This window comes from Ictalurus punctatus, chromosome 3, assembly GCF_001660625.3.
Source record: "Ictalurus punctatus breed USDA103 chromosome 3, Coco_2.0, whole genome shotgun sequence".
Taxonomy (NCBI): Eukaryota; Metazoa; Chordata; class Actinopteri; order Siluriformes; family Ictaluridae; genus Ictalurus; species Ictalurus punctatus.
Window position 1 is genome coordinate 25,043,682 of NC_030418.2, and position 14,625 is coordinate 25,058,306.

At 37.5% G+C, this 14,625-nt stretch overlaps 1 protein-coding gene across 1 annotated transcript in view; it reads right to left on the minus strand.

Moving 5' to 3' along the window:
• Nucleotides 1–4,666: 4,666 nt before the first annotated feature.
• dntt (deoxynucleotidyltransferase, terminal) overlaps nt 4,667–14,625 on the minus strand; it is a 131,507-nt gene continuing 121,548 nt past the window's right edge. Inside the window, exon 11 of the mRNA XM_017463184.3 lies at nt 4,667–5,791. Coding sequence (XP_017318673.1) covers nt 5,705–5,791 — 87 coding nt within the window. The 3' untranslated portion in view covers nt 4,667–5,704. The remainder of the gene's footprint in view (nt 5,792–14,625) is intronic.

The window sequence follows — 14,625 nt, forward strand, 5'->3', positions numbered from 1 at the left end:
CTCCCTGCTTGACTGAGGAAGCCGCTCAGCATCACTGTTCAGCTGAGGATGCCGCTCAGTCTCCCTGCTCCGCCTTGGATGTCACCATGCCAGGCTTTCCTCCAGACGTCACTCTGCTTCCCTACTCTGCTGAGGATGTCTCTTGGCCGAGGACGCCGAGGACGCCGCTCCGCCTAACTGCTTGGCCGAGGACATTGCTCCACCATCCTGCTCTGCTGAGGATGTTGTTTTGTCTCCACGCTCCACTGAAGACATCTCTCCTTTTCTCTGCTTTGTGGGTGCAGCATGCAAACCAAAGAATATTACTGAACTGGAGGCCATTACTCATGAAGAATGGGCTTAGATTCCTCAGAGATGCTGCCAGAAGCTGGTGTCTATGCATCTCATTTGCAGCAGGTCATAACAGCAAAAGAGTGCTCTACTAAGTACTAAAGATGCTTGCCATGAAGGAGTTGAATAATTTTGAGACTGAAGAAGTCATAAGTTGCATTTTTCAGTTGAATTTGGGGAAACCACTTGAAGCATTCATTGTGTTGAACTATTTCAATTACTTTTGTTTGATTTGTTCATTGCAAACAGCTGAAAGTCTGTAATTCTGACAATAAACCTGATTTGCAATGGGGTTGAATAATTTTGATTGCAACTCTACTGTATATCCTTCCATACAGCTCAAACCAATCAGGTCATTTTATTCTGACCTCTCTTATCAACAAGGTGTTTCCACTCATGGAACTGTTGCTCACTCAACGTTACTCAACTCTAGAGATTGTTGTGTGTGAAAATCCCAAGACATCAGCAGTTTCTGAAATAAACCAGCCCTTCTGTTAACAATATCCATGCCATGATCAGAGTCACAGAGATCACACTTTTTCTTCATTCTGACGTTTGAACATTAATAGAAGCTCTTGACCTGTATTTGCATGATTTTTTTGCACTGTGATGCTGCCAAATGATTGGCTGATAATTGCATAAATAAGGTGTACAGGTGTTCCTATTTATGTGGACAGTGAGTGAGTTTTTGTTTGTTTGTTTGTTTTAGATAAACAAACCCTGACTGAAGTTTGAGAAACCTTGATCTATATGGACATGATCCACTACAGCCTCACAGGAGAGCTTAGAGCAAGAAAACACGTAATGCCTATTTTATTTGGCAGATAATTATTTTACCTGGAAAAACCTAGCAAATGCTTGTCACTTTGTGTCTTTAATAACTGGTCATTACAAACTAATGTGAGTTGAATTAATTGATTCTCATTAAATTGTCATTATCTCAGCGATATCATTTTGCTTAAATCTCAGAATACATCAATACAAATCGAAAGTGAGAATTTGTTGGAATCAACAACCTAAGGCTGCCACTCCAATCAAGCTCCTTTAATTAAGTAATTTGGCAATAACATCATTCATTCAACACAGCCACTAAACGCTCAAGTCATCGGCAAACCTGTCTGACAAATTAATGACTACTTAACCGTAACGAGACCTCTCCCTGTCATTCTCTCCATGTGCGAGTGCCAAATGACGCCCTGTCACTCCTCATCTGAGTGCTTTGCTGTATCTGTTCTAATCTGTCTACTCTTCTTCTCCATCCCTGGCTTCCTCACTTTTCCTCTGCACTGACTAAATCGGTTTTATATGTCTTTTTCAGAGTGGCTGACAGTGACAGGATGCAAGTGGCAAAGAGAGTACACAGTGCCCTTATTCTGTCATCCACTTCCGTTGCCTTTGACTAGTTGGACACACAGTGCAGACAGTACAGCACAACTAATAAATCATGTCCAAGAGTACAATACAGAAAAGTTTGCTCTTACAATCATGATACAGGCTGCCTCCACATCCATCTACACTTTGTTTTTGTTTTTTGTTTTTCCCCTTGCTGTGATATTTTAATAAATTTTTGGTGGTTAGAGTGCTGTGCTAGTCAGGGGATTCCAAGCAAGCCACGGCTGGGTCTTTAACCAAGAATTCCTAGCTCTTTAATGTCCCAGACTCACATTCTTCACTGTTTAAACTGCATAGCTCTTAGTTTCACTGCAGTTACTGAATAATTCATAGTAGTTGCTGAATAATATGCTTCAAGGTGGATAACTGAATAATAACTGCATAACTGAGTTTGTTAAACTACTCAGCTAAATGCTTGGATTGTATTATGCTGATGAGTTGGCACCCCATCCAGGGTGTCTCCTGCCTTGTGCCCTGAGTTCCCTGGGATAGACCATCAAAGTTTTCCCTTTTATTGCACACACTGAGGCTCAGAAACACCTCCTGATAGCATCAGTCCTCTCCATCACACTGTAAACCTGCAGACAGACAAATGAGCATGTAGCTAAATGACCTTCCCTTTCCCAGTGCAGAGACCCATTACAAGTGCTGCACAAAGCTCACTTTTAATGACACCAACAGATCGTTCTCTGTCCCAAAGTGCACTGCTCTACATTATTCAGGCTGAGTGGAAGTCAAGCTGGATGCTTAAAGATAGCATGGACTATTGGTCAAAAATAAAAAACAAATAAGGTTATTAGTGCTTATTAGACTTATTAGTGGGACTAGCACTCAGTCCAGGGTGTACCCTGTCTTGTGCCCAATGCTCCCTGGGATAGGCTCCAGGTTCCCCGTGGCCCAATAGTATAAGCGGTATAGAAGGTATGGATGGATGAATGGACTTATTAGTGCTGTTTTTTGTGCTTACAGGAAGTTACTTTTTCAGTGGGTTATTGAATATGTGTCGGAAACATCCACAGTCTGTTCTTTTTTTAATGGTTTATGGATCACTGGTGTATTTTTAGACACAATACTTCAACCATCACTGCCTCAAAGCATAGAAATCAGCATGTTTCAGTGAATCTGCTAATTGGGCTTTTTATTAAAGCACTGAAGATCCAACAAAATGTGTTTGGGTGCTTAAAGGAAAAAATCCTTTTCCTTTTTTTGCATATGAATCTTTATAATTCACAAATGATCTTCAATGAATCCATTATTTCTTTTCTAATGAAGTTGACTTTTTTTGTTTAAATGCCATTCATCAAAATATTGGTCTATTTTTTACTTTGGGTAAAGGTTTAACCTACACTAACCACTCTGCTCAAATAGATAAGGTTCCAAAGCCTTCCTGCTGAAACCACCATCAACAGCATCACCCTTGTCATCTCATAGATCACTAAATAGCCGAGCTGAGTCATTGCTGTAACTAAACTGCATCTCATAGCTGTATTGCAATATGGAGCTCTGAGTCCGTTTGCTGTCTCCATATTTCTATGTTGGTTTTCTCATTAACACGATATTGAACATCGTTGGAGAAAGGTGAGTGAGAAAATGAAGCAAAATCCAACTGTTTCTGAATAGAAAGATGATTTTTTTTCTTCTATTAAATATCATTGAAACTGCATAAGCAATATTTCCTTTGGTGTCAGCTCAGTGCTAACTTGTTATGGGATTAATGAAAATAAAGCACAACTAACAAGTTAGCACCAAAAACACTAAACATATCACAAATATTTCAATATAAACACGTGTTTCAGGGTGGAGGTTTCCATTAATGATTTCTCAGCAATGCTGGAAAGAGGAAACTGTTTATATGCAACAATAAGAGATGTATAAGAGATCACATTGACCAAAACAGCAGTGTACACTGTTTTCTTTTTTCAGAAGAATGGGAAAAAATACAAAGAGCTTCATTTTTGGGTCAGAGCTTTTTCCCAAAATGTTAATTAATAACTGGGTGGATTAAAGGCTAGCATGTGCTTCCTCCAAAACACATGAAGTCAGTCACATCTTTTTGAACTGCTGCTCATGAAGCATCACAGGGCAGCTGAAAACACTTACAGGAACATGACTAAAAATGCTAACGCACTCAAGCTCACTGCTGCCAATGATTAGTTAACGTCATTCTGATTGACAGGGGAAAGAGTAATATCATCCTTCCCACCCAGACACCACAGCCAATTTTGCTCTCCTGGATTTCCAGCCACAGATGTTTGTGACATTTTTGGGATTTGAACTCACAAACTCATCTCCTGAGGACAGATTGTTGGAAAAGCTGAGTTTTTGCTTTTCTCTTGTGCTACTTAGCTTTGTCAACACATTTTCAGTTCACATTTTTTGGCTCTACTACTGACTCTTAATGACAAATAGTGAATTCTGATATGAGACTTTGGAGTTTGATCTAAAGGAATTTAAAAGGAAAGAAACATTAGCTAACCTAGTTTGAACACCAAATAGAGTCCTTTCTAGAGACCTTTCTGGACAAAGTGAGAAGACCCTGGGGTCGAGTCCTGGAAACGCCTGGACTGTTCTATTTAAGACTCTTTAAATAGGAACATCAGTGTTCATAGACATAACAGGATATATATGGGCCCTTGTGTATATCAAGAGGGCACCATTTTGGCTGAAACACAGTGGCCTCTCACTATGTGGTATAATTAAGAGGGACATTGAGTGCTAAGAGGAACACACAGTGTCTATTAATATAAGTATATAAAGTAAAAATGTGTATGTTTTTATTATATGGGAATTAGTCAAATGTTAGCAATCCTTATAGAGAAAAAAGTGATCAAATCTGGGATGCCTAAAAGCCACTGCAAGGCATGATTCATTTGTGTTTGCTATGATCCTTGAAATTTATTGCAAGCCATCATGCTTCAATTGTAAAGATCCCCAGTCAGAAAGATTTAATAATCGTCATATGACTCACAGAGATTTAAACACATTATTCAACTGCAAACATTCAAAGACAAAAGAGCCATGTAAAAACTAGATTACTAATTACTAACATTTATGATTCCTCTGGGGTTATTTTTATATGTGTATTCCACACATTTTTAAAATTTCAGAATGAAATTTATTTGTATACAAACTGAGCAACATAAGGCCAAAATTGCATCACTGGCTACATGCTAAAGAACAATTTTATTGTGTAATAAGAGCTCCACGTAAGTGTATGTAACGTCTTCCTATAAAATAAGAGCAAGTCATTCATACTAATAGACAAAGGTGCACCAGTAAGATATATAGCATAGATGCAGTCAATATTATCGTATTACCATTTAATATTACAAACATGAAAGTACCGATCAGTATCAGTAATGCAAAATAGAAAAGCAATTAAGTAATATTGTATGACTAAATCTCTACATGCTTGTAAAGAACATTGTAAAAGGTATGTGATTATTAAAAAGAGAGTATACGGTTTCTCCTGCACTTTTATTTTACAGTAATGAGAAACCTAGAATTCAGTAACTGATGCTCACTAAAGGTGGAATCCAATATCACTTACACTGCTGTTACACTCCACCTGTGCTTATTATCACCACATGAGGTCCTAGACAGTCTGGTCTCATCTGGTTTGATGTATAGGCTGGTAATTACAGCAATTCATTTTCCTTTAGTCTCTCTTATCCTCGTTCCTGTATAGCAGAGATATGCATCATATATCATACTGTATATTTGTACATTTTAGCTCTTCTAGCACACTCATACAAAAATATGTAATGCGTTGATATAACATGAAACATACTGCAATACATTTAATTTAATTGTAGAACAAGTATTAAAGAGGAAAAAAAGCTTTCCTAATGGCAAAGTATTACAGTTTTGGATTTTATATTAAATAAATCATTCATGGCATTGAATCTGTGCAGTCTAGCGGTGCGCTGTAAGGGGAGATTAGCTGCAGGAATGCGCACGCGTTTGATGAATAGGACGAGGGCTAAGCATTCCTCTGCCAAGGCTCAATATAGTCCAATCCCAAATGGGTGAAGATGTCCTCCTCTGTCTTAGCCTGCAGGAAGGTATTCTAGAGATAATAGAGGGGGGAAAAAAACAAAATACCAGTGACATGAGAGGTTTAACAGTTGAATCGTAGGCCTGAAAAGCTTCAAGAAATGTTAGAGGAGGACAAAGACAGAGAGGCGTTTTGTGTGAACATTGGTTGTATTTGACCAATGATATTTCTCTGAGGAAGTGACAAAGAGACAAAGAGTCACAGTCATGATATTGGTGTTCTTCATAAGGTCAGACAGGGTTGGGAACCTCTAACAGGATAATGTACTGTACTGAAAATTTGATCTGAAAGAAAGTATGTGTAAAATGTAAGAGGCAGCTACTCTTATGGATCAGCAAGCCAAATGGTTTGAATAGTCATAACTACTTTTCCCCATTGGACTTCTGTCTTTGCAGCATTTATTGCAACGCCCACTACCTCTTCTATTGCATTTTCATAATCGTGTCATGAGAGTTGGCTCGAAGTTTTAGAGAGTCTAATTAAACACACAGATATGAACCAGGATCATGATGATACACATTTAGGTTCACTGGAACATTTATGTCTATTTCCCAGGATGATTTTACTTCAGGCTCATTGACGGTGTTCAGAAATCATTTATTTGTCCCTGTAAGTGCTTTATCGCAGTGAATCTGGAGACAATCCCAGGAACACTAAGTGGAAGTGGAAGAATTCACCCTGCACTCTTAAAGCAGATGTGTTATTTTTAACACATCATGTGTTATTTTTCGAACACACCTGCGTGTCTAGTTAAGGACAACACATTTTGTGTTGCTTTTAACACAGTGTTTTGTACATTTAACACATGTTGTGTGTTAGTACATTACCACACAAAGATGTGTTAAAAAATAACACAAAATAGCACAGAGATGTGCTGTTTATACTTTTATTCCCTACAATTATCCTAAAATGCAATTTGTTTGTATGCCAAAATTCTAAAATACTCACAAAATAAACAAACAATTGCATGAAATTCAGGGGACATTTATTAAAATCATTAAAACATTTGACAGATTGTTTTATAACATTTGACAGAAGATTTATAAATTGTGGCAGTAATTTGATTAAGGTTAAAATGATCAGGAATGTGTTTCAGAGATAAAGGTAAACCAGGTAAACCTAAACTGGTCATGTGAACTGTGTTTGGTATAATTCTTTCTGCATTTCATGGTGAATGATGTGGTGATATCAAAGGTTACAATATCAAAACCTTTACAATATGTGTTGCAATATGTGCTCTTTCTCTCCACACAAACACTGGTTTGCATGGGAGACATCTTTCCGTTTGATCCCACCGACCCACTCTCAGGGACTTAATTAACATAAGCTAATAATTAATTTAATAATTAGGGGGCACTAATCAGCTGGGGGTTCCAGCTTGCCATAAAACAATCATTCCCATTTGGTTTCTTGGTCACTATACATTTCAAAGAGGCTCAGTGGTATAAGAGGATATACTTGGGAGAACCCAAGGTGGGCTTGTAACATCAAGGAAGGGGCTTATAACATCAGAGACTGCCTTTTGTGCCATTAATGCTATTATCATCATGCATCCTATGTCTGCGATGCAGATCAACATTTCTGTAAGTTACATTTGTGTCTATTCTATGTTTGTCTTCTTTTATGATTTTGTGTAATAAGTTCATTTGTTATTGCTATCTTTAAATATTCAGTGGTTCTTCCATAACTGTAAGTGCATGACTGTATTTATAGGGTTATTAGAAATAGTTTCCTAAGCTAAAGTTGACTTACATTAGACACGTTAAAATCGACCTCTGACAAGAAAATAGGAATGGTCTAGGCTTCCCAATCGATTTAAACCTCTGAGCTAACAAAAATAATTGTTTATTTTAGGTTATATAAAAGTCTCTAACGTAGGAACGTCTCTTTATAATGACGTCTTATCATGAAACTGTTTTAGACTACATATAATCAGAACACTGAGATATTATACTTCCAGCACTAAGTAGAAGATTATCTTTTGAAGTCAGATAATTAATTAAATGGAGTAAGATATTTAAATCACGCATTCAACATTCGGCTGCACCTATTTCCGTCTTTGGTCATAGGAGAGCAGTGGGCCATGTAATAAACCCTTAAATATTTTAGCCCTACAAGATGTAAGAATTGGAGTTGATGCATCTTCTTTCAAATCTCCCTGCCATCTGGGAAGATAAGAGTTCCCACTCCCTTCCATTTGAAAAGCTATAAAAGAGCAAAAAGAGTGTTGGTTAGTTGTTCGCTACAAAATATGGACAAATGCCTTTGAGCTTTGACTGAGAAATTGTGTTACAGAATCCCAAATTGTGTAATTTTGGAAATGTGACCTCCACTCTCTACAATTAAGTCGACGAACATTACAGAGATAGTGGAAAGCATTACAACCTAAACCCCATCCTCTCTTTTTGTCACATTAACCTTGTGAAGAACTTTTGGCCTCGACATTACTGAGCTAGCTAATTTCCGTTAGCCACCGACTGTCTGCACCTGTTAACCAGCATTAACATTCACCAAATAGATGAAGAAACATGAAGCTAATTATTACAGCTTGCCTTGTCCAAAACACTTGTTAAATATGTGAACAGCTTTAATGATACATTATCGTTAACTTTCAAAAAGGCAATGGGAATGTCTAACATTACCGCGAGCTGTATGCTAAAGTAATCTTATCAACTCAAGTTAGCATCACTCATCCCTAACTGTAATTGGTGACAGCATCCAGCTAGCTAACCCTAACTCGAAGCCTCAGATAAGATGCAGACCCAGAGAATTATAGAACAACCTCAGTCCATATTTCACAGCCAACATAAACACCTGACACTAGTAGTGTAAAGCCAACACTGATTAACATTACATCATATTCACTTTTGAAGCCATCGCGATAGGTAAAGTTAATTATCACATGCTGAGTTACTGTTTTCCAGTGAATACATTTTCAAGAGCTCCCTGCCTAAATATCACAAACTCGGCCAGGCAGTTTCAGCAGCATTAATACTAAATAGTGATGAACGCTAACTTACCGGTGGTCATTTGGTTTCCTCGCCTCAGGACTCCAACTCTGCAGTCACAATCAAAAGGTCAAGGCAACGAACATTCACTTTGAGGCAAGTTCAGAGTTGGATGATGACGTCAGCAGTGCAGTCCACAACGTGATTGGACAATAATTTCATTCGTGTGAATTTTTCTTTTTTAAACAAATTTATTGGATAATTTAATGCCAGGGACACGCTAGACGATTTTTTTTTTTATCTTAACCGATTTTAAAACTGTGGGAGAGCACAGACAGTTTCAACCGATTTTTAACATTATAATCCTCCGAACACACACACTAGACGATTCGGTCAGACCGCGAGACCACACACCAGTCCATAGTAACAAGTTCACAGACACGAGATCTCACAGAAACTCATGTTTATCAAACCTGACTTCAGAAGACAATATCACACACACTCCATTTTGTTTATTAGCAGCATATCAGCTGCCTCATTCACACAGCAAAAAGTTCAAACTCCACTTTTGTGGCATGTTTGTGGCTGCCATGTTTCCACTGTAAAAGCAAATGTCACGAAACAGAATGTGAGTAGGATACGAGTGCTGATATAATTTAAAACAAAATTGCTAACACAAATGATTAAAGACATAAATTATGGAATCTAGGCAGGGAAACAAGACAAAAATAAGACAAAGAGTGCAGTGCAAACTATGGCTATATACACATAGGTGCTCGTTAACATGACATAATTCAGTTCCAGGTGATCATGTGACTGTGATGCAATGAGGTGCAGTGGCTGTTGGGAACTGTAGTTCAGAGTTCCTTCTCTGATATACATCTCAGCAAGCAACACCCGGTTGGTAACACTTGCTTGGTCTCATTGGCTATTGCAGGTATTCCGCCTCCGGCAGCCTGATCAGGTGTCGTAATTATCAAACATGTTTGGGATTTGGGATCAGGGAATCTCTGACTTGATTCAGAGCAGTAAAATACAGTTGACAAACAGTCGTAGCTACAAGCCTCTAATCGGGCCACGCCCAAACACCCCCCTCCTGCCAACCCCCCGATCATTGGGGAGGGTGCAATTCCGACTTTAAATCTTCAAGTATGTGGTAAGCGTGACACGTGTTGGAATAGTAATAACAAAAAAAGTGTGTAGGATATTAACACATCCTTTCTGAGAGTGTGGATGGGATGCAAGTCTGTAGCAGGGCACCATGCACACACTTCATTCACACCTAAGGGCAATTTAGCATAGCCAATCAACTTTCAACACATGAAACTCCACACAAACAGTAATCCGAGCTCTGGATCGAACTGGTTACTCTGGAGCTGTGAGACAGCTTCATTACCTGCTGCAGCACCGTGCTGTATAGAGATCCAGATAAAACCAAAATAACCCAAAATAATTGAAGCTATGCGTGATCATATTAGCAGGAAGGACAACATTCGAAACATCTCTCCAAAGACACTCCAAGTGTACAGTCAGTGTGGTTGTCTTTACTTTTGCATCACAAATACAAGAGAAAAAAGGAACCGTGAATCACAAACAACCATTATCAATGTTATATTTGTTAAATATGTTATATTTTACATTTGTTATATGTATTACAAAGTCCTTGTAGTTTTAGCCTCTTTGACTGGTTGCTTGAATAACACTAAAACACATAGGCCTATAAATAATGTCAAGTTGGATCTGCTGGGTACTGTTGGTGGAAATGACGTCATTGAAAAGCTCTATGGCTCCAGTAAATAGACAGAATATTACTGTACCTAGTTAAATAATGAACCCATTATTGGAATAGTTGGATGATATTCATAATACAGGGCCTGTGAAATTTATATTTTAGTTAAAGGGTCCCTGGCTGCAGTAATAGTATATAGTTATAGATAACATGAAGGTTTGCATCTGGTGACAAGATAAAGAGTGTGTGTGTATGTAGTAACCGGTTTTACACATGGCATTAAAAGGATGGAAAGCCAGGCTCTCTGCGTGATGCTGTAATGCCATATACAGACATATCTGTGGGCCTAAGGCAAGACTGATGAGGCCAAGAGGAACCTATAAATCTGACATATTCTGCCTTGAAATGTTAAGCTGAACATAGCATGTCAAAATGAGGCAAACGATGAAGAAGAAAAGAGGAAAAAACAGGAAAGCTCAAATGTCTGTGAGCAGACAACAGGAATGATAGGCTGGTGCAAGAGCTGGGAGAGGATTTGCTCCAGGCATTTGGCTTATATCTTCTATTGAAGGGTTGTTTAAAATGCAAATCAGGTACAGAATGGTCAGAGATTCATGTCTCTGCTGCGTGGGTGTTTTCAATGGTTTGTGTGAGTGTGTTTACAATGGTCTGTGTGCTGAATGAATACAAGCAGAGGACACCTGGTCTCTGACTGAGTACTGAGTAAATATCACTCACTGCTTATTTGTACTTCCTAATAAATCAAAAGATCACATTCTGGGTAAATTATGCATGTTAGTAAAGTCATCATGACCTCTATCTTATCCAACATTCGCTCATGCCTCCTATTGTCTAAACTGTTTATTATTTTTTCTGTATCTTTTTTTTAATAGATCCATCCATCTTTTTCCTTTTGTTTTTCACCCTGAAGAAAGGTTTGCTGCAATCCAGAGTTTCAGACTCACTCATATTATATCATATTATATTATATTATATTATATTATATTATATTATATTATATTATAGTATAGTATAGTATATTATAGTATATTATATTTAACAATAAAATTAGTGAGATTAAATTTCAACATGGTATACAGGAACAAAAAAATGGTGATGTTGCTGTGAAAAAGTGTGCACTTAAATTCAAGACTTCTTCTGTGGCTGAAACTGTGGCTCAACAGGTTGCATTTAGTTACAGTTTGTGGTGCATCTACACCGCTCCCAAAGATGCTGCTTGATTGGAAAGTTCATCAAATTACCACCCTAACTATTTCTGCCCTGAAACAATTTATACAGGTGGTGCGGTGGTGCAATAGGTTGTATTGCTGCCTCACAATTCCAGGGTTGATACTGAGCTACTCACTGTCTGGGTGGAGTTTCTGTGTATGTCCTCCCTGTGTCCATGTGGGTTTCCAATATATACTATGTAATGGGATGTTTAAAACAGCTGAGCAGTTAGTATTTGTGCCCTATATCTAGTCCAAGCTTTTCTGTCCATGAATACATTTTATATCTTGATAAGGTAGTCAGTAGTTTAGCATAGGATTAACATAGGAAGTGTATATTTCAGCATTATATTTATTATATTTTGTTTATAGGCTAACAAGCTCATTTTCAAGCTAACTCATAACAACAATATCATGCAAAAATAATTATGTTCATTGAAAGATTACCTCAATAAATTAATCAAACTTTTATCAGATTAATAAGATTAATCTAGTAATTATCTGCTTAAATTTTACTTACAATAAAGCTGGTTCGTGGGCTTACTGGAATTATTAGCAAGCTGAAAGATGGCCATGAACCCACAGACTTCAAGGGTAATGTGATATACAGTATGATAATCTCAATATAATCAAGGAGGAGCAATCAAATAGAGTTTAAATAACATTAAGGAGACCCATTTGAATAGGCATGAAACCTATGCATACTGTACAGTCATTTATAGTTTAGCATAAGCTTTTAAATGACAATTGTACTTTTGACCACCACTATTTGCAACATATATTACACTGTTAAGGGGAAATTAATTTACAGTCAATAATAGATAACTAATCAACAGTCTCTCTTATGAGCCACATATGGCTATGCTCAGATGGGTGGTGTGAGAGCATGGCACAAGACACAAAATCAGGAGCTTCAAGCCAAAAGCTTGGCAACCATGCAAAATATTTGAGAAAACTGAAATGTTGAAACATAAAAAAAGAGTCATGTTATTTTCTATTCATCAGGATTTTGATGGGATCTGGAAAGCATGTGTCAAGACTTGACAAACAAGACACAGAGCAGCCACAGCTGAGCAGAGTACTAGCCTGTCCAACTAACAGGCAAACACAGAGCAATTTTGGAACTGATTTAAGCAGCAGTCAAATTATGCCTATTGTGGACCAGAGCTGAACTGGGCAGCTGAACTGATAGAAGCCCAGTTCCTAAAATCCCCCAACAATCTGGCTAATACTGAGCATTGGAAAAGCTTAGCATTCATTACTGAGCAAAATACAATGCTGAATCCACAGCACAAATACAAGATCCGCATTAAGTTTATTTCTCCCCATTTGTATTTTCTGTCAGTTCAATATATAAGAAATATTTGAATACATGGCATCCCACTTTTTGGGCTTGGGCAGGCCTAAAAGATTCACATCCATTGACTGAATGACTGAGGGACTGAGTAATTGACCAACTGAATGACTGACTGAATGACTCACTGACTAAATTACTGACCAACTGACTGACCGAATGACTGATAGACTAAATGACTGACCAAATGACTGACTGATTGACTATATGACTGATCAACTGACTGACTAAATGGCTGATGGACGGATTGACTAAATGACTGACTGAATGACTGATGGATGGATTGACCGAATGACTGACTGAATGACTGACCAAATGACTGACTGACTGAATGAATGACTGACCAAATTACTGATGGAATGACTGACTGACAGATTGATTAACTCCCCATGAACAAACCATGCATGGCGATCCCTCAGAAACATCCCCACATCAGTAAAGACAGTGACAGTTATATGTAACTCTACTATGATGTTACATTTTCCCCACCAATATTCCCACGAATCCCATCTCCTCCTTATTCTCACCTCCTGTACTTTGAGGTTGCTACGGTCATATGAACAACTTCTCAAATAGCCAATCTGTGTTCAGCTCATAATTACAATAGTTAATCCTAGAGCAGAAGCTGGCAGAATTTGTCAGATTTTTTTTAAGTGTTAATGTAATATTATATAAAGTAATGCATGTATATATTGGTTTGTAACTAGATTATCATAATTGTTAGAACACTAATGGTGGCTTCTTCAGCACGTGTCTAGCTACTTTGCTTGTTATCAAGCATAAGGTGTGGAAGAACAAACAAATTCTCCCAGCTCATCAGAGATTTCCTTAAATGTGAAGTGTGTCACAGACTTCATCCCACATGCATGAAATAAGCTGTGCTGAGGTTTTTTTTTTTTTTTTGGTTATGCACCCATAAGTAAATTTCAGTTACCTTTTTTACTTAAAATAAATGTTAACTGTTATGCTTGATACTTTCACAGGAAAACTTAATACATTATGTCTGAACATTTTGTCCTTTTTTTCTTGTTTTTTTTTTCACTCTAGGCACTGTATTTGTACTCAGTATTTGTACTCAGGAATGTATGGCAGGAACGGCATCTACCTCTGAGAAAACCATTTGCATTTGGCATTTCTGGAGGTATGTTTTTGGAACTATTTAATTTCTAGAGCTATGCACTGGATAATGCATTCTTTGAATTTAAAACTTTATTTTGTTTGGCTTGACAACAGTTACATTACCATCATCTATTCAGTAGGCTCTATTGGTTTTTGTGATGACCTCTAGATTTTCCACTTTTCAGTTTAGATACACTGACCTTTCAAGAACTACTGATGCATTCTGCTCAATTGGAAATTTTTCATCATAATGTTACATTTGTAGATATATTTAAATGTTGTTTAGGCTCTTGACTCTATCTGGTGATATTAATATGTATATCGTTAACACCTTGATCTTCTCATACTTTGTTCAATTAACTCCAAAGTAACCCTGTACTTAAAAACATAGTTTAGTAGTTTACTCGCTTACTCTCCCTTAGATATTTGATTCTGATTACATAAATTGGTATTTAGGTCAATTATGT